This window comes from Pezoporus wallicus, unplaced genomic scaffold (assembly GCF_028554395.1).
Source record: "Pezoporus wallicus isolate ANWC-B61680 ecotype Strahan unplaced genomic scaffold, APGP_CSIRO_Pwel_v1 contig_8108, whole genome shotgun sequence".
NCBI lineage: Eukaryota > Metazoa > Chordata > Aves > Psittaciformes > Psittacidae > Pezoporus > Pezoporus wallicus.
This window is the reverse complement of record NW_026638088.1, coordinates 2,650,490-2,670,140: the sequence shown is the minus strand read 5'-3', so window position 1 is coordinate 2,670,140 and position 19,651 is coordinate 2,650,490. Positions and strand designations below refer to the sequence as shown.

At 40.8% G+C, this 19,651-nt stretch overlaps 2 protein-coding genes across 18 annotated transcripts in view; one reads left to right on the top strand and one right to left on the bottom strand.

The window, feature by feature from the left end:
* The window catches only part of DOCK7 (dedicator of cytokinesis 7), a 109,888-nt gene extending 106,088 nt beyond the window's left edge, over positions 1-3,800 (top strand). For all 15 annotated transcript variants that reach the window (XM_057409335.1, XM_057409334.1, XM_057409332.1 and 12 more), the window contains 3 exons: positions 407-513; positions 1,557-1,724; positions 3,263-3,800. In XM_057409335.1, coding sequence (XP_057265318.1) covers positions 407-513; positions 1,557-1,724; positions 3,263-3,305 — 318 coding nt within the window. In that variant the 3' untranslated portion in view covers positions 3,306-3,800. The remainder of the gene's footprint in view (positions 1-406; positions 514-1,556; positions 1,725-3,262) is intronic.
* Positions 3,801-6,356: 2,556 nt separating this feature from the next.
* USP1 (ubiquitin specific peptidase 1) lies at positions 6,357-19,487 on the bottom strand. Of its 3 annotated transcripts, none has more exons than XM_057409342.1 (8): positions 19,215-19,487; positions 17,992-18,132; positions 17,459-17,566; positions 16,722-16,882; positions 15,133-15,854; positions 13,922-14,092; positions 12,612-12,813; positions 6,357-7,963 (listed from the first exon to the last, which is right to left on the bottom strand). In XM_057409342.1, the coding sequence occupies exons 1-8, from the start codon at positions 19,380-19,382 to the stop codon at positions 7,237-7,239; spliced, it is 2,400 nt and encodes a 799-aa protein (XP_057265325.1). In that variant the 5' UTR covers positions 19,383-19,487; the 3' UTR covers positions 6,357-7,236. The 3 variants fall into 3 exon arrangements, with proteins under 3 accessions (XP_057265325.1, XP_057265326.1, XP_057265327.1); XM_057409343.1 differs by having other exon boundaries at positions 17,992-18,115; positions 19,219-19,487; XM_057409344.1 differs by having other exon boundaries at positions 17,992-18,115; positions 19,215-19,404.
* Between the last annotated feature and the right edge of the window lie 164 nt (positions 19,488-19,651).

The window sequence follows — 19,651 nt, the reverse complement described above, 5'->3', positions numbered from 1 at the left end:
CAAAGCTTTGCTAATGCACAAGCTGGAAAATAGGAATCAGCTGGAGCTTAAAGTTCTGGCTTGAGTTTGCAGTGCTGGCAAATACTTCCATAGTCCGTCTGTGTTGTTTAAACTTTGCCTTAGTTGTGAGCTGAGCAAACTTTGTCAGGAGTCCTTATAAGAGAAAACAAGTGGAGAATCAGTGCGTTTTCTCACACTGCTTTCCAACAGCAGAGTTTTATTTAAAACCAAAAGAAAGCCTAAAAGAGATGCGGTTGTCACGGGGTTTGGTGATTTAGGGCACCCTGACCAGCTGTAGTTCTTCAAGGTTTATGGGGACGTTGCATTCTATGAGTGTTTCTGTGTGCAAGAAGCTTCTCCCGTGGTTGACTATGAGAAACTTACTTCTCCTCTTCTCCTCCTAAAGGGACCATTAGAAGTGGCACAAGTTTTCTTGTCTGAAATACCCAATGATCCAAAGCTCTTCAGGCATCACAATAAGCTACGGCTCTGCTTCAAAGACTTCACGAAAAGGTATGGAGTATTGTCTGCAACCTGCCTGCCTGATGCTGTTCCTCCTACCACATCAGGCAGGAACATGTTCAGTAACACAGGGAGTGTCCAGAGAGCAGAGTAACTCCATCTGCCCACTTCTCATAAGCAGCTGTATCCCTCAGGTGCCCAGGTGGTTCCCTGTTTCTCTGGTGCTGCTGGTGCAGGGCTTGAGGGGCTGAAGTCATTTGGCTTTGCTATTTATCAGGAATGAATTAGTGATCACAAACGAGCTGTGAACAAGTGTTCCTGTTCCAGAAAACACAACTAGCCACTCTGGCACGGATGAACTCACAGCTTGGCAGGGTCAGGAGGAACTCCTGAATTGGCCAGGAGATGAAGTTTCCTTCTGGAGTGAATTTCTCCATACAGAGTGGAAGCCTGCTGGCAGAATTCCCTTAAGAAATGTGCTGGCTGCTCATCTTCCCTCCTGATGAATGCATTGCAGTCTCATACAGCATCTTTTGCAAGCACCAAAGAATTAAATATATAGATCTAACTGAAATAAAAATGTTCCAAGCAATTAGATCCAGTGGCAACATAGTTGTCTTGTATGTGATAAATGGCATTGGTGATACAGTTCTTTTCATACCCTCTGTTTAAATTACATCCATGCAAATAGAAGAGTTCCTGGTGAACATCTCAGTCTGCTATTTATTAATCTTTTTCCTGAGGAGAGCAGTAGATCTACCCAGCTTGAAATAAATCCTCTTGGACTGAAAAGGGGCTATGTGGAGATCAGCTTTTCATTTCCCTCCAGAGAGGATATATGTAAATTGAAATAAGAAAAGGAATTGTCACTCTGGAAGTGAAATGGGAATTGGGAATATGACACTCTCCCCTTTTCCCATGGACACCAAGCGGTTTAGCTGAGTCTTTATTAGCCCAAAGACAAGACAGAGAAGGATATTCTGTGTCACCCCAGAGGAACAGAGTGATTTGGTTTTGGTCCCGTTACATGAACAGCTCTGTGGCAAGCGGGTCCTTTATTTTGTGCCCAAGTTTTACCAGCTTTCATTTCCTAGATGTGAAGATGCTCTGCGCAAGAACAAGAGCCTGATCGGTCCAGACCAAAAGGAGTATCAGCGGGAACTTGAAAGGAATTACCACCGGTTAAAGGAAGCTCTCCAACCCTTGATAAACAGAAAGATCCCACAGTTGTATAAAGCAGTGCTGCCGGTCACTTGCCACAGGTGGATATCTGATTTTACTCTTTCAGCAGAGATAAGGAGGGTGTAAAACTGGGGACTGGGGTGTCTGATCTTCCTGGTGAGCCTGTGACGTCCATTTGGTTTCAATTACGGCTCTTTTGGCCTTGTCCCCTTCTGTCCTGACTCAGAGCACATCCCCTTCCCAGCAGTTATGGCAGGTGGTGTTTGCAGTGGTTCCTTTTGCTTCTGACCTATGACAGTTTGTTTGGGTTGATTTTTGCATCCTGCATCCCGTTCTTTTTAAATTCAAAAGCACTCTCAGCACGGCAGGACTTTGACACTGGTTTGTTCCCAGTGAAACTGGGCTGAGGAGCTCCAGGGGCAGGCAGGGTGGAAAAACAGCTGGTGTCTTCCGTGCTGGAAGACTGGGAAGAGGGATCTGGGCTTTTTGGTCCTGAACATAAAACCTTGTTGGGAATGCATGTAGCAGGTCAGAGGCTGTAGTGTTGTAATCCCCTGGCACCAGCTGAAGCTGAGCAGAGAGACTTTGGGTAGATGATAGTGTCTAACAAGATTCTGGCTCCCAGAACAGGGCAGAAGTGCTTCCCAGGAGTTACCCTTTGGCTTCACAACCCCTGTCGTGTCCCCCATCAGCAGGGTAGGCTAATGCAATCCAGCAAGGCAGCTCTGGCCATTGTGGTCTCGCAGCAGGGAATGGGGTGGGGGTGTTCCTGGCACTTGATTAGCACCAAGCAGGATGGTGACAATGCTTTTAATGAGAGACCCTTGAGATTTGTGTTGATGTGGACTTCAGCTCATGTCTGTGCTGTTGGTTTAGGAGAATACAGCCCTTCCTTTGAACCTCTCCTCGTGTAAGTGGTGCTCAGAGGTAAAGAGTGATGGGGAACATAAAAACTGTTGTGAAAAGAGAAACTTGGCAAGCTTGTGTTATAAGAAGAGCAAGACTTAGTGCTGCAGGAAGAAGGAAATGGATGTTCCCAGCTCACACGGCAGTGCTTAGGGATGTTCCTGTAGCTGAATTGGATGTGTTTTTCGGTCTGCTGAACACTGCAGAAAGGTGGCCTCCCCTCATCACCCAGGTCCATGATTTTCTAAGCTCTCTTTAAGGTGCTGGTGTTCTCTGCTGCAGGCAGTTTCCAAGGGCTGGGGATGGTGGGAATACCTGTGCTTCCCTCCTCACGCAGTAGGACCCTCACACACACTTTTAGCGTGGTGATTATTTCTAACCTTGTGAAATGCAGCCTGTGCAGGGAGCCTAATACAGGTATTCCAGGCAAATTCCATGTAGAGATTTATTGGAAAGACGTGAATCAGATGTCAGTAGTGCAGATGGTTTGTGCTGCTTCTTTGTGTACCCATGAATTAAACTTTCTATCAGCAAACCTTAGGCAGTCGAATGATCCCAGATCATTCCATTCATTTGAAAAGCAAGGATTTAATGTCAGTGGACTTTCTCTGTAGAGAATCCTGGAAATCAAGTTACAGAATCATTCATCTGACGAGGCTTCTTATGTCATCATGGAAAACCTGAGCTCATCATTGTATTTTCTCTCCCTCAGAGACTCCTTCAGCAGGATGAGCCTTCGCAAAATGGATATCTAAACGAGTTAAAAACCAAAATAAGCCAAAAAAAAAAAGCACTTAATATTAAGGTTTTTGCAAAAAAAAAAAAAAAAAAAAGAGCCTTGTTATCAACGCTGGGAATCAAGGAAGTTTTATTGGGAAATAAAACTCGGACTTCATCCTGGACATCCCACCCACCTCTTCCTCCATCCAAGTGTTCAGTGGCCAAAAAGCATTCTGAATTGTCAAATGTAGACTTATCCGTGTTTGAAACACAAGCTGATGGCAGTGGTATCCAGAGTGTTGGTGATAAGCTGTAAACTTCCCTCTTTTTTAAGGCATTTTTATGACTCAAAGGTACACTAAACGCATTTACCTTTATTTATAGCATTACCTAATGTTAAATTTATTTACTTTTAGTCCATATATTTAATTTATATTAGGACCATACGCAAATGCATTTTTGAAGTTTTTAATGTAGTGATGATGGTTATTTTGATGGTACTATTAAATATGTGAATGTTTACACTTTAATTCCTGTGCATTGGACTTCAGAGCTCGCCACCCTTGGGAAAAGGTTTGGAGAAAGGTAAGTCCTGCAGTAACACTTCTTATCCAAGTGGTGATGATTTTTATTGTCCCTTTCCTTTTGCCTTTTTAACTCTGAATACGAATTGCTGCAAAGAAAAGTAATTCCATCTGTAGCCATCAGAAGAATGGAGGCACATCATGGTACTGCTTTGCCTCCTTCAGCACCAGTGGAGTTTAAACATGACTTGTGTGTGTACATAGTCATTTCCACCAGCTAGGAACTCCAAACAGCACAGTAATCTCATAGCTTTGAACGTGCAATGCAGCTTTACAGTGGACATGCAACTAGACTGCTTTTGTGTCCATTTCTCAATTGGAAAACTAGTTTCACAGGGAAAAAGAAAGTAAGATGGTATCACAGCGCAAGTCAAAAGCTTGTGCAGAAAGCCTTTGCATTGTTACTTACATAAAGAACAACATCTGTTTTGCAGCAGTTAATGTTGGTGGCTAACACAGCTCTCCACTGGGAACATCAGGACTGGAGCTCAGTACACAGCTCCTGAATCTAGGCCTTTATACTGTAACTCTCTCTATTGAACAGCATCCCTTGGAAGAGGTGGTAGGTGATTAAACACAAGCTTATCCTCTCTCTATAAATACCTAAATATGCATACATATAAATACATACATGTATATATATGAACCCCCCAAATTTGATGAACATACTTTTATATATATAAAATATGTAAGGAAAAAAAGGGGGTTATACATGAGCTCTTAAGATAGATAGCAAACAGTTGTACATCATCACTTCCACTTTGTGAGTATTTGGCTTTTCATGGTTTTCACCTTCCATTCTAGCATACACCTTCCTGTATGTTAGAAGGTGCTGGTGCAGGGCAGTAGGATGCTCGTGCTCATAGCAGGATGATTGTACTTTATGCTGTGCAGGCTGGAAAGGCACCGTGTGTTGGATCTGCTGAGGGATGGATGGCATCCAGCAGGGACACGAGACATTTCAGAGGCTGATGGCAAAGCCCAGGGGTGTTGAAAAGGCTTTGGAAGCTCTCTGGAACCAGGGACTCTCAGACTGGAAAATATTGAGGAAGGAGAGGGTAGTTTCACAAGAGATTTATATGAAGAGGCATGCAGAATTATTTACAAAGTGGAAAAGGGGAAAAAAATCCCCATAGCCATGGAAGAATGAAATCTTAATTTACACTGGTCCTTGTATATGGTTTCTTCAGTTAGGAAAGCATCGGTTTTAATCCAGTTGTATAAATATCCTTTTATTTTACTGGATTTTACTTTTATTTTACACTATCTCCATACACCAAAGGAGTGTTTTCACTCAGTGTATTCCAGCAGATCCATGTTTTCACTGCCTGCAAAGAGCATTTCTCTCAAGCTGTGCAGGGTGACAGAATACAGCTGGGTCTCTCTCCAGTGACACCCACAGCCAGTGTATTCTGTTGAGTGTAACAGTGTTTTGTTTCCTTGGAACATTTCCTGTTCCTGAAGTTGAATGGAAAAACCTAATTCTTGGGTCAGGTGTGGAGAATCAAACTTTCATTTGCAGGCTGAAATTCAGCAACCCCCCCACTGCAGGCAGTAACAAATAGCACTTTGTGATTTGACTACCCTTGCAAGGTAAGATTACTGTTGGTTGTTGTTAATGTAGCTGTTCCTTGGTTTAAGAGCACGAAATCATGTATTATGGTGGCAGTGGTTTGGAAAAAGGAGAGGTCTTAAGAGTGTATCTGTAATGCCAGATTTTCCTCCTCTGCAGAAGATAAGTAAAGTACTACAGACACCTACTCAGCAGGACCTCATAAGCCACTCTAAATTTAGTCCAGCCTTTCTTATACTGTTTCTATTGACAGGACAAGACTGAAACACGTTAGTAATACAGCATCCCCTAGGATATGCTGCAAAAGCAGGGCCTGTACAAGAAAATCAGAGGTCCACCATAAGATGGAAAACACATTACAGATACTTTTCGTGAGCATTTATACTACATTATAATAAAAGACTAAAAAACTAAGGATTGCAGAATAACCTAGGCAGGGGGTTCCAGGGCTTTTCCTATAAATAAATAAGCTTGTATTTGAAAAAGTTTTAGATGCATCCAGAAGACTTGGGCATACTCACATCTTGCAGGTCTTCCCTTGTCTCTGCAGCAGTACCTCAGGTCATCCCGGCCAGCCTGGGACAGCAGAAGTGAGCTCATCCTATCTGGTGTCATATTTTAAACATTTTAAATTGTCTGCAATTTATAGGATTCAAAGATCTTAGCATCTGAAAGATGATTTGGGATTTTAACCTCTATTTATTGCCAAACATCTCACTTGGTTTTGCAATAACCCATTTCCTTTTCCTACCTTATCTCTAGTCATCAAGCACCTTCAAATTAGGACACACTGCACAAGAATCAGTTAAAAACCAGAACGTTATTCTTAAAGCACTTTAAATCTTCCATTTCTCTTTTCTGTAACAATGCCCAACCCCTTTCACTTTCTGCTCTTCCCTCTCCAAACACAAAAGGCTGATTTAGTCATCTCAGATGCATATCATAAAGTTTTTATTTCATATATATACATTCTTAACAAAGCATCAAAGCCAAATGCTTCTGTTTTCCCACCTTTCAGTGAGCTCCAAGTACAAATGAACTGTTAGAGGATCACACTAAGGCCCAAACCCACTCAAACAGATATGCATATTAAGAGGGCTTTAAAAGTACAAAATTATTTTAATTACACTACACGCTCCCCCTGTTTGGAAGTATTAATCACACCTATTTACACGTTGCCCATGTAACACCTATGCAGCAAGATGCAAATTAGACCATTCAAACATTTCTATTAAGTTCAGTTCCTCCCAAGACACTAAACGAGGTTACAAGACCCTTCTCTTGTGCTTTGAGTTGCACCGAGCCGTAGAGAACTGGATAAGGAGAAGAAACCACGTCAATTACCCAAAGACTAAATATGAAGTATTACTTCCCAAGTTACAAAAATACACAACTTCTGATGAAATCTGCTAGTTAATATACATTTACTCCAGGATATGAATACAAATAACTTTTATTAAAAAAAAAGAAAAAGCTAATAATACAATAGGTATGTCTGAGAGCTAGAGTTGTGTTAAAACCACTACCGTGTCCTGTAAGCATCCTTTAGGAACTATACAAACTGGTATTTCTAAAAGGTAAGATCACTATTCTCCAGCATCAAAGTTATTATTAAGTGAGTTAAGTAAGTAAGTTCTGTGTCACGGTTTGTTAATTCAAGTTGAGCCACTTAAACCAAACAAAAAAGACCAGAAACATTATGATCCAGTAGCTTCAAAAACAGAACAGCTGCTTCCTCCAGGTAGTTTTGATGCAAATCAGACCAAACAGTGTATATAAGTCCCTGATATTTACAGTCAAAATACAGTATCACTCTACAATCTTCTTATAAAACAGTAGGTAAGGAGTTGATGTAGATGACGATGTCGGAGAAAGGGAATTCAGAAAGTCCTTTTCTTCTGTCACCTTCACTTCAGAGTCATCAAAAAGCAACCACTTCCCTTCATACTCTTTCAGGCTCTGCAGCACGTACAGGGCTTTGTTCTCTAGTCCACTGGAATTAACACCATTTTGTTCGCCGTGCTCTGGGCTGCACTCTGCACCTCCGTTACTGCTGCTAGACTCAGGATTTCTGTTCTCAGTAACTACACTGAGGAACTTCTCTGGGTTAGCTGGCTTGTAGAGGTCACAGTCAGACTTGCTCTTCTGCCCCCCTAGAAGTCCAACAGCCTCCATGTTCTTTTTGTTCAGAACTTTACCCGGCTGTGCGTTTCCATTGACTCTAAAGGAGACTTCGCCGTCGTCGTAGTCTTCAGCAACGGTTCTCGCCTCCTCCTCGTTCAGTGGTTCTGGTTTAATCATTTCATACATTTGGTCAGTGATGAAATTTCCCTTATCCAGCTCCAGGCTATTGAGATCTGTGATTTTGACAGAAGCTGTGTAGTGTCCACTGCTAATTGTAATGCCACTGTGCATTACCACAGCAAATAATCCATAGGTGTCGTTGGTTGGCTTTGTGCTCCATTCCTCTAGTGAGAGTTTGAGGGGTGTCAGCAAGGGAGTGTTTATCTTGGATAGTCCACCATAGCAATCAAACCTTCAGAAGAAAGATAAAGTTAAGACCTGTTGCCACAACAGCTTGCAATAAGTGCAATATATGGGCCACTTAAAGCAGTACCTGTATTCTTCTATTAAAAAGACTAGGAGACATATTGCTCACTTTTCAACTTGCTTATCATGAGCATCTGTCCCTGTTCAGAAGACATTTTTACAAGTGTCTATAATGTTAAATATTATAGCCTAGTATCTGTATTTTAAATACTTAAGGAGATTCCCTTTCTCTGAAGTATCAGCTAATGTCTCGATAGTAATGGTAAAGGGTTATCCTGATTGTTCAGTTATCACTGAACACTTGCGCTGACACCATCCTGCTTGCCAGATTTAAAACAAATCAAACCGAAAACCTCTTCAACATCCAAGGTTGAAGTAGGCAGGGTTGTTTCCCCTCCCAAGCCTCTGAAAGAGTCATTCACTAAATAAAGGAATACAAATTTAATGACACTTAGAAAGAACTGAGTAAGCTCTTTTTCTCAGCCTTAGTGCCAGCGGTAATGCAATGGTTACCCAAGGATGAGTAGGTTATAGCACTTCCTTGTTACTACAAAGTCTACATTAACTGTCCTGTGTTATTCAGGTTTTAGACTATTACCTAGCTGATTTATTTTGCAAAAGCATCTATCATTCAATAAATAATTAGCATTTTGTTCACAGTGCACAAATCTACAATGGGAAAAGTTCAAGTCTTCTCATTACAATACGGATCTTCTAAAGAGTTTGAAAAGTGTTGGGACTTTCACCTTATAGTGTATTAGATGCCCTGAAGGATCCTACAGGATATACATCTTGCATCAGCCAGATATTGCATCAGTTAATTAACCTATTTATTTAATGATATGTTATGATATCCTAATAGATTTCAGGGCTGATTCAGCCTTACTCAACTGTTAGGGTGTTGTAGGGAAAAGTATAGGGGAATACAGACAAAGCCTGTAAAACACAGGTTCCAAAGAGCTACCTACTATTATTCAACTTGTATTTTATTGTAAGAAAGAATAACTATTTATCTTTAATCCAAGGAAATTGCAGATATGGTGTAGCAGTATGAGTGTTAACTGCAGTAACAACCTACTACTTTTGCTTCCCTGGGTTTAGTTTTGATCCTGCTGCGCTTCTAAACATTTTGCTGATGTTCACAGCCATAAACACTTATAAATACATTTACACACACACAGATGTTCTCAGTCACTCAAATCTAGTTACCTGAAACCTCGTTTTAGACCTAATGAGAAATAAGACATCTTCTGAAAATCCCTATTTGTAGTAACCAGAAATAGAGATACTCAGAAGAGACGGAGAAACTGCTTGCTGATACTCTAGATCAGAAATCCAGTTCCACTCAAGCACACTGTGACAATCATATTGACAGAAAACATTAAAAAACAGGCTCTACCTTCCGAATGAGATCCAGCATCAGAAAGATTTGGAGAGGAGGAAATAAGAGAGGAAATCTTTTCCTATTAGCTTTTTGTTCTTCTGAATCATAAGAATCTGAAGACAGAAAAATTGCATGCCAAGTACTCCGCCTCCTCTGACTGATGCACAGTTCATACACAACAAACTTGACTTTTGCAACTGCAGCTTTTGAGACCATAAATTAGTAGAACTTTACCCACTGTACTGAATTAATACCTCAAGTTATTACACACCTTTAAAGACTTAAGCTATTTTTACTGCAACACTTTTAACACACATGGATGTGAAATACTCCAGATAAAGGATTTGCAGTGGCACAGGCACTGCTGTCACTCATTAGGAAATGTGACTGTTAACAAAACCAAGTAAACCTTTCTTGAAATAAATAAAACATCACCTGCTCTTTCCTGATGGCATTTCACAAGACAACAATCTGATTTTCTCACAGTTGTTAAATGTAGATAGTGGAAACGCTTAATTAGATGTTATTACCAGTTACACGTTTCTTTGTTACCAGTTACACGTTTCTTAATAGCTTTGCAGTCTGAGTACACGTGGCCTAGCACATTTTTCACCACACACACATTTGCCAAAGAGAATTACTCATCCCCAGGCAAGTCGGTTTTCACACTGGCTGCTTTATTAAGTAAACCAAACCCTTTGCAAGCCAGCATCTAGAAAGGATAAAGCAAATCTCTACTATTTATCTGCAAATACTCACATTACTGTTCTCCTCCATTTATCTTTATTTATTTAAAACTCAGTCATCAGAAAACTCAGTAGAGCACAACTGAGAAGCAGACATGACTGCAGAACTTTTATGGAGAGAAGTTGTGTGAAGATTCTTAGTTTAAAAGTCGTAGTTTAAGGAAAACAGTCTGCTATTACTTTCAGGATAAACCATTGGCATCTCATCTGTGAAAAGGGTAGTAAGTTTTACAGTAAATATTTTAAGTTTACATAAGTCAATTTGGGGAAGCTCAGTCAAAGCTCATTGTTCAAAAAGAGTAACTGGATACTATGGAGTAAGCAAGTGTTCCGTTTTATTGGCCACGGCTCTTTCCCACTTGATCTGCAGCTGGGCTTTACTACTCCAAATCAAGATGTTTACAAGTGACCTGGTTTTGTCCAAGATAAAAAATTCCAAGCCAAAAACTGGGAAAGAGGAAAGAATCTTCTAAGCAGCTTCTGCTTCGTCACTGACTCCAGTTCTACATCTCATTTTTCCACTCTTACTTCCTTAATCTCTGGCTGCTAACACTTGGCAGAAAACATATGACATGATTCAGAGGACACACGAGGAACAGCACAAGAGACTGGATTCAACCTGAGCAGAATATAGGTCTGAGTATTTTGGAGCAAGGACCTGGACATTGCAAGGACAGAAGAAGAGGTAAGTGATTCAGGAGATAGCTGGTTAACCTGCAAGCTGCAGGTCCTGCCTTGTAGAAACAAAAAGTAGCAAATATAGGAGCAAAGTGAAGATGATACTCAGGTTTCCCTTCAAGTGGATATCTGGGGTTGTATTTTTGAATAGCCTATAATCACAGCAGGACACCATCTCGCATCAAGGCCTCCTCAGCCATAGCAATATAATCTTTTAAGTGTGCAACTTCCTCTCTGCCTCACTGTGACAGTCAAATATTATGTAGAACAATGGAAAGACAATTTTGTTTGTACAACCCTGGACTTGTATGAAGAGAAGTAAGCAGACATTGCAGAGACACAGGAAGTTTCCTTTCTACTTTGTCAGAAGCGTATATACTCCTGAAAACAAATACTGAACCCAAACTTTATATATACATAAAAACTAGACAGAAATCTAGTTTTAGCAAACTACTTGTAAAAGTATCTTAAATCTATCCTTGACACTAATTATATTACAAATCTTACTTAGACTGACCACAGTTACTAGCACTTGCTTATAAAGCATCTGACGAATCATCTGTCAACCTGTACTTGGTATCTGTACACTGCCAAAGGTCCTGTACACCTCAGTACTGGAGAAATACAGTTCTAAAATACTGGAGAAACAAACTGAATTCCATGGAATACTTCATGCATCAGACTTCCTGCTGCCTAGGTGGCTCTGAAGGTCTAAAGCCAACCAACAGGGAAATGCAAAGCTCAGGGAACAAATTTGTGCCTAAATAACTTACAAGCAGCTCAATGTGAAGGCTCAGAACTAGATTAGCCATCAAGGTCATAAACAGGAGCTGCTCTCTGAAGCAGAAGCCAGATAGTGGGATGCTGAAACCAACCCCAGTTTATCTTCTGCTGCAATCAACAAAGTTATTCCAGATAGCAAAAGTTATGTCTATTCAATGCCAGAAGTTGCAAACACAGGCTGAGTCTGCGAATGTTACTGAAATTGTACAGTCACTCTCAAGAACACAATTAATGGGTTAAGAATTCCCTAAAGGATCTGGGGGAATACTGTAGTTAGAAGAAGTTTCTCCTGATGAAGCCTTTTCATTAATGGAAACTCAGTGAAGAAATAGAGTTTACTGCAAAATGCTGTGCAGAAATTGGCATAGTTTCATCTGTGTACGGTACTGTAGGGACAAGGGTTTTCTTATCTTTTCTCTCCCTTCCAAAGATTATTCCTAAATTCCTAAGTATGAAAAAGCCCCAATAATAAAAATACAAAGAACACTCAAAGAATAATCTCTTTCAAAAAAATAAGGATTTCTACAGGATATAACATCAAACTGATGGCTCAGTAGTTGATTATCAATGGTATTACTGTATTTTTAAAGGAACTGGTCAATTTTGTTTGGTAATGTGTGTTAACTCTAAAACGTTTCTCTCTTGATATTTTTCCCCCGGATTTTAGTACTCACACTCAGAGACCAGACTACTAGCTACAACCACGAAATTCACGTTTGTTCTCATTCCTTGTGCTGCTCAAGTACTTAAACCTGCTTCTAAACTCACTGGTGATACTGAAAGTTAACAATGTTTTCAGACACATCAGGATGTCAGGCTGTTGTTAAGAATACAGATAAAACAGTCTTCCTGGAGGTAATTTCTGCCAGTACTTGTAACAACAGAAAACCTTTATGAAATGACAGGCTGCGTCCCACTGACTTTAGTTCACTTCAATCTAGGAATCTGCTTTTGGAAAAGTTACAAGACATTTTCACCTCCTTTGGTAAGATTTCCCTTCCAACAGCACACTGTTTCACAATATAGGCAATCTGCATACTCACTCTAAGCCACTAGCAGCAAAGCACTTCAAATGAATTGTTATAACTTCAGGCATTTTATCGAATAAAAGGCTGCGTTCTGCTTCTGTGTAATGATGGCAGTTTTCACAGAAGTATTTATCCTCTCCCACAATTCTTTCCACTGATGCAAACTGTGAAATTGCCCATTTAAGAGTCTTCATTTCTGTTTTTGGCTCTGGAGAAACTATAAAAGAGAATCGTTACATTTGCAGACATGCTATTATTTACATTTCCAATGTATCCTACCAGAACAACAACAAAACAAAGTATGTCAAGCTAAGACATGCTCAAAGCCTGCTATCAACACCATAAACAACAGTCAATATGTATGAAACAGAAGATGTTCCAGATCTCTGAATCATTTCAGGAAGCAATGAAAATATCAATAGATGTTATTACTTAAAATCCATGGTTTTCCCAGAGCTTGTCTTCAGATTACACGTGCTAATTCTGTTTCCCCATCTGTAAAATTGGGTGCATGGATTTGAGACCAGAATTTCACTCAAATAAGCAGAAAATTCCTTCTCCTTTCTACATTTTACCTCCCCCAAAAGCTTTACACTTGCTAGTGACAGATGACCTCTGCTGCTGGGAGCATTTTACACCCCAACAGCACCACACACCTTACACTGCAGTCCTTCAGCAAAAGGGGGAGGGCAAAAAATAGTAAAACCTGTCCCAAATTCAGTTAATGGGAACTAGAATTAATTTCCTTCAAATTCTGTCAAAAGTGCATTGTTGCCATGCTTAATTTTGAAAATAACTATAAAATATATATAGATCACTAATAGTTGTGAAAGATACCAGAGGACAAGCATTTACAAACATAAAAAAACACCCACTATTAAGGTGAAAACAGTCTAAAGTACTGGAAAAAAGTACTTTTTATAGTGAATTAACAAAAAAACTCAACTGGATACTCATTTCTTTCGAGGAAAAAACAACCCAGATATTTCTTATAAAATGAAGAAAATGCAGAATTTCTTACCATGAAGAATACCAAAATAAAATACCCATTTATAAGCAGGAAAACGTGCATAAGTGAAGACCTGTCAGCAATCCGTGTTCTGTGTTAAGGTCTGAAGCAATTTTAATGCTATCAAGCTCTGTCGACATTACCAACAATGTGTTTCCAAAGTCTAAAGTTAATCAGGACAAGAGATAAGAGAACGGCTGCTAATTTTAACCAGCACAAACAGGAGCAGTGTTCCCCGATAACCATGGCACTATCCTTCCTCAGAGTCTGGCTGAAGCAGAAACATGTATCACAACCCCTGTTGATAATTACTTACTTTCGGAACTCTCTTCAGTTTTAGAAAGCTCATCTTCTTGCACTGGAACACTGATGTCCTGAAAATCTTCTCTCCTTTCAGTAAAGCACTCGCACTCCAGGCATCTTGTTCTCAGAACCAACTGGCCCTGGAATAGCTTCTCCACTAGTTCAAAAACAGCCAGCTCTGTACCTAGAGAAAGTATATACCACATCACTTACCAAGATGCATTTTATTCAAAAGGTATTTCAGAACCTGGCTGTCCCTCTTGGAAAAATCAAGCGTTACACATGTGGCCCTCTCAGGATTAATCACACACAATTTTCACAGTATCATTTAAGTAAACAAGGATCCTCTTGGCCCCTAAACTGTAATTTCTGTTTTAAGATTAGTTTCTTGTTTTATACTTGGAAGTGGCATGGTGTCACTCTGGAAAACCTGTTTGTCATCAATGCACTCTCTAGTATGGACTGTCAGCCTGCCCAAGGAACACCACACTGTGGTTTCGCCTGGTTTCTGTTTATTCTCAGGCCTCTCCTCCAATACTTTCTAAACTTCTTGGCCAATTTTGGTCACATTTGCTGAGGAAATGCAGCCCTCAAAAGATTCTGTATTCCTTCAAATTTGTAAAAACTTGGCAGGTGGATCAGAAAGCTCCAAATTATTATGTACTGAATTCATACCAAGGCCCTTCCATCAAAAGTATCTCGTTTTCATTGACATGAACACAATCCACACCTGCCAGCTAGTTAGCATATATAATACATCCACTGTCTTTCCCAGTTCTTGGGAAGGTTGGAAATACAAAAAAGTAGGGAGGGAAGGAGAGGATATTGTTTGTAATGACTTGGAAAGCAAAGCAATAGCCCGTGGGGTTTGAGTGTGTTTGCTGCTGACAGTAACATTCCTTTACACCTTGAATCCACTTGCTATTTCTATGGATGACAATAATACAAATTGGTAATATTCTGCCTTTTGTTTTTATCTATATTATACAACATTTACATAATGTTAGAGAAATACCTCTCAATATCTGAGCTAAACAGGTCAAGTTACCAAAAAAATGAATTACAAACATGTATTAAATTCTCTTTCATAAAAATCTTTTTCAATTCCCGAGAATGTAATTTTGTATTTGGAGAGCTCCGATGGCTACAGTCTGAAGGCTGACTTCTCACACAGAGTAACTTCTTAATTTTAATAATCTTAAACCCATACACTTGGTCACCAACCTTCCTTTTTTGGTTCTTTTTCAGTTCCTTTTTCATTATGGCTTTCCACAGGAGATGCAGGTTCATGATACTCTTCTTTAATACTGTTGCCATTTTCACACTTTACAGATGACTCTTCTGGCTCACAGTCATCATTTTCTTTCCCTGGGTCTTTGGATCCCAAGTTTGTAGTTAGTTTTCCTAGACTATAAAATTTAGACAGAATACTAGGCTGCTTGCATGAAGATTTTAACCAGTTTAATCTGAGCCGGGACTTCTTCTGTGTTGGCTTTGCACTCTCGTTTTCAGTGGAACACTTGGCAATGGCATCGGTGTGATTTTCTAACTTCTCTCCTGTCGCCTTCCTCTTTGACCTGGTTTGTCTTTGATTCTCTTCTGCTGCAATTTGCTCTTTTGATACTTTGGATTTTTTCTTTGCATTGCCACCCTCTGCATCACTTTTTCTTTTCCCATTGCCTTTGAGTAGCTTGTCCTCAGCTGTCTCTCCAACGTGGCAACTTGGTGTGTTCTCCTCCTCCTCCTCAGCAGGGCTGCCAGTTCCATTACTCTCGGTATTTGAGTTATGGTTTTGCTCTGGTTTAGCTGTAGGCTCTTCCACAGGCAGTTTGTTCAATTCTTCTTTCTTCAGTAGCTGACACGTTTCTTGAATGTTACCCAGGATACACTGCAGAACTTCCTGGGCATCATGCTGCAAGTAGCCTTCATACATAGGGTTGAGCTCTCTAGTAAAAGTAATGAGTAAAAGTAATGAAGAATAGTTACACTCTGCTAACTGGCTAATGTGATCTGAGATTTAAATTAGGGAGTTTAAATATAAAAGTGGGAAAGGATCCTCTCCCAACCTAGAGATAAGTCTTCTCTGTTGCAGGCAGATGTGGGAAGGTAACTACAGCCTTATGCATTTAAATGCATTCAGTTGCAACCCAGCATCAGTCCTTCTCAGGTCAATGAGAATATTTAGACACTTAAGGCTTAACTAGATTTGAATTCTATTCTTCTCCTATGAAGACAGGCTGAGAGAGTTGGTCTTATTCAGGCTGGAGAAGAGAAAGCTCCAGGGAGACCTTAGAGCAGCTCCAGTGCCTACAGGAGCTGATAAGAAATCCAGAGAGGGGCTTTTTACAAGGGCATTTAGTGACAGGACAAGGGGAATGGCTTTGAACTGACAGAGGGGAAACTGAGATGAGCTCTTAGGCAGAAGCTCTTCCCTGTGAGGGTGCTGAGGCGCTGGCACAGGGTACCCAGAGAAGCTGTGGCTGCCCCATCCCTGGCAGTGTTCAAGGCCAGGTTGGACACAGGGGCTTGGAGCAAGCTGCTCTAGTGGAAGGTGTCCCTGCCCACGGCAGGGGCTGGGAGTGGATGAGCTTTAAGGTCCCTTCAACACAAACCAGTCTGGGATTCCAAGAAAATTAAAATTTACTTTCAAGTTTATGATGATATGAATAAACACAAAAAACCTCATTTCTTATAACCATACTCTAAATTTAAGCTCATCTAAATTACGTGAGTCTCTAATGCTGCATTGTACAATGATAATGACCTCCAAACTTCAGGTGAAATTCTGACAATGTGTTTAAGATAATCTGTACCTGAGGGTATTCAGCAGCCTTCGTGGCTGAGTAGCAAGTTCATCTGTGTATTTTTCTGGATTTAAGAGAAAGCTGGCTTGAAGCTGTTCAACTGAAAGGATCAGTGAATGCAAACTGCAAATTAGTTCATAACTTGCCAGTGGATCTTCTTTACAATTTCCCTGTAATAACAACATAAGAAGAATACAGATACTTGCAACTCTGTCTGCAACAACAAATTAAACTTTTTTCTTTCCTACTCTCACTTAGTTTAGCAGACATTTGACAGCTGGAGTATTTTTCCACTGTGGGAAGCAGGTGAGTTTCAGACAATATATTGCTCTTTTGCCAGTAGAAAACAAATCTAAAAGCCAGACCAGCCATTATTTTAAAAACCCAAACTTTCTTTGACCAAACCCTAATTTCCATCCACTCAAAAGCACTGTATCATAATTATCTTAATGTCAGAAGCACGGTGAGATATCAGAGCTTAAGAGAACTTCTTGTTAAACTCCAGACTTGTGCTTCCAAGTTTACAGACACTGAAATTTGAATACAAGACACTCAAGTCTGAATGCAAGTTCAAAACAAATATATATATAATGGTATGCATCACTGTAGAAAACAAAACTGCAAAACTTCTTACAAACAGAAGAAATCTGTTTGCAAGACTTTTTGAGTTAAATTTTCATTACACTCCCAGCCTACAGCCTCACTTTCAAAAGTACAAGTAAAGGAATGTGTAAGTGAGATGTTACCTTTTCTGCTTTTTGCTCTCCTTCATCCTTCAAAGACTCTTTCTTCTTTGAAATAATATTATATAAATGTTTTACTCCAGTTTTAAAGCCAGGACAAAAATATAATACCTGAAAGCAACAAGAGAATAATTGATAAAGTAAGAAGTTACTCCACATACATATCCAGGCTTATGATCAAACTCGTGCTGCGTCTCCCAGGGCTGCACAGCACACAAAGAACATGGAATGACGGAATAATTTGTGTTGGAAAGGACTTTAGAGCTCATCCAGTTCCAACTCCCTGCCACAGGCAGGGACACTTTCCACTAGAGCAGCTTGCTCAAAGGTGCAGATTATTCATAGCAGGGAGGTGCCCCAGCGTAAAAATTACCCAATCCAGGCAACCTACAGTATCATCTTTTTCCCCACTGTAATTAGTTTCCCTTCATAATACATGCAGGCATCTATGCAATATCAAACTCCAAATCTCATCCACTTGTGCTTATCCAAAAGAAAATCATGCTTTCGAGGCCTATTGAACAACGTTATCTTACCTGAAGTACACTGTTAAGGTAGCAAGTGTTACCCAGGTTATTCAAGCCCACAAAAGGCAACATGTTGTCTTTCTTCTCACAGCTAACAAGCGAGGGAGGCTGCGCTGCAGGAACAACCTGATCACTATTAAGCAGAGAAAACTGTGTGTAAGAGTTTTTGACAATGACTCCTCCTGGTGTGCATGCACAAACTCCCTCCTGGCCATCCACCACCTCAGGGCTAGCTTATAGAACTCGTTACTAGTATACACAGATCATAATGTCAGTGTTTCTGAGAGTGTCTATATGGCTACTGTGGGCACTCAAACACAGGCTTTCTCTTCAGCAACCTACACAAAAATAGGCAGGTTTACAGGCAAATCTGCCTTTAGTTCCAATAGGTATTTGTCAAGAACTACCAGGAGACCCACTTATGGAACAAAAAAAGTTCTCTTCAGAATACTTTTGTATCTTCTTTGTTCATTCTTAAGGCAGCACTAAGAAAAACGTGCCTACCACATACTTCCTACTACTGTCTCCTGCTCCAGGTTCACATCACTTCATATCTGTATGCAAACTAAAAGGATTAAAAGCGGGGAAAAAGAGGAAGGGGGGAACCCATAAACCTGGCACATTATATACAGGGATTAATGCACTGCACTAACCCAACAAAACCAAAGTTTAAAGTCTCCGAACCATTTGTAATTCACCATGATTAAACAATTTTTCCCACTAAAACTTCCCCACTAGCTGCAGTGAAATGAGTTGCCAGATTCACTCTGGGCTCAAAATACCCTAATGAATGGCAGTAACCTGCATGAGCAATTCTTTTACTTGCAGCAGAAATAAACCTTAAAATCCGGCGTTTTAGTATTAAAACTCATTTTGCAAAACCTTACGTTTTCGTATGCTTAAAATAATTCAGCATCAGAATAGCTGCCTTATGGTAAGCTCAAATAAGGTAACTTCAAGTTACCAAAAAGTTTATGCTAACTAAACATCCACAGTGTGGCAAACTCGCCTTCTTAAAACGGAGGCATTTGTTACAGTGAATAGCAAGTCCAGTTTGATTAACTTGGCTTGACGGTTTACTTCCTACATGTCAGAGCACATACTTATGCGAGGATATAACACTTAAACGACTGGATGGAGCAGCGCTGTTTATCCACCGCATCAGACTCGCTGAGCTATCACACTACTTTGACAACAGACCCAGAAACGCTTATTGAGAGCAAAACTCTTACATACATCTCGGAGCCTCTGAATTCCGCGCTCTTTTGTTCATTTTCCTGCGACTGCGTAAAATCCAGGGCTCTTTTCGTGTCCTTCTTTTGGAAGAGCTTCAAGGAAAGCCGGTTCTTTTTCGACGGGCTCCCTCTCGCCGTGCTGTCACTCGGCAACACCCCGGGCATCTTTCCTGGCGCGGAGGGGAGCGCGGGAAGCGGCCAGCGCGGCCGGGAAGCTGCAAAGGGCGCTCACACCTGAGGCACACACACACACAGAGTCGCCATTTACTTTACGTGCGGGAAGCACCAACCGGAGCCGGAGCCCAGCGCGGCCCGGGAGCCCCCCCTCCACAGCAGCACCGCCTGCACCTCCCTCCCACCCTCCGGCCCGGCCCGCCCGGGAGGCCGCTCGCCCGCCGGCGAGGAGGGCAGAGCGGACCCGGACCCGTCGGGGC

Excerpts from the sequence above, each read along its gene's own strand:
- USP1 (XM_057409342.1), bottom strand. The coding sequence starts at position 19,382 with ATGCCCGGGGTGTTGCCGAGTGACAGCACGGCGAGAGGGAGCCCGTCG. Across the intron at positions 14,093-15,132 it reads AAAAGAACCAAAAAAGGAAG|GTACAGAGCTGGCTGTTTTT; the intron begins GTTGGTGACCAA and ends TACTTTCTCTAG. Across the intron at positions 7,964-12,611 it reads TTTGCTGCTAGTGGCTTAGA|GTTTGATTGCTATGGTGGAC; the intron begins GTGAGTATGCAG and ends TTTCTTCTGAAG.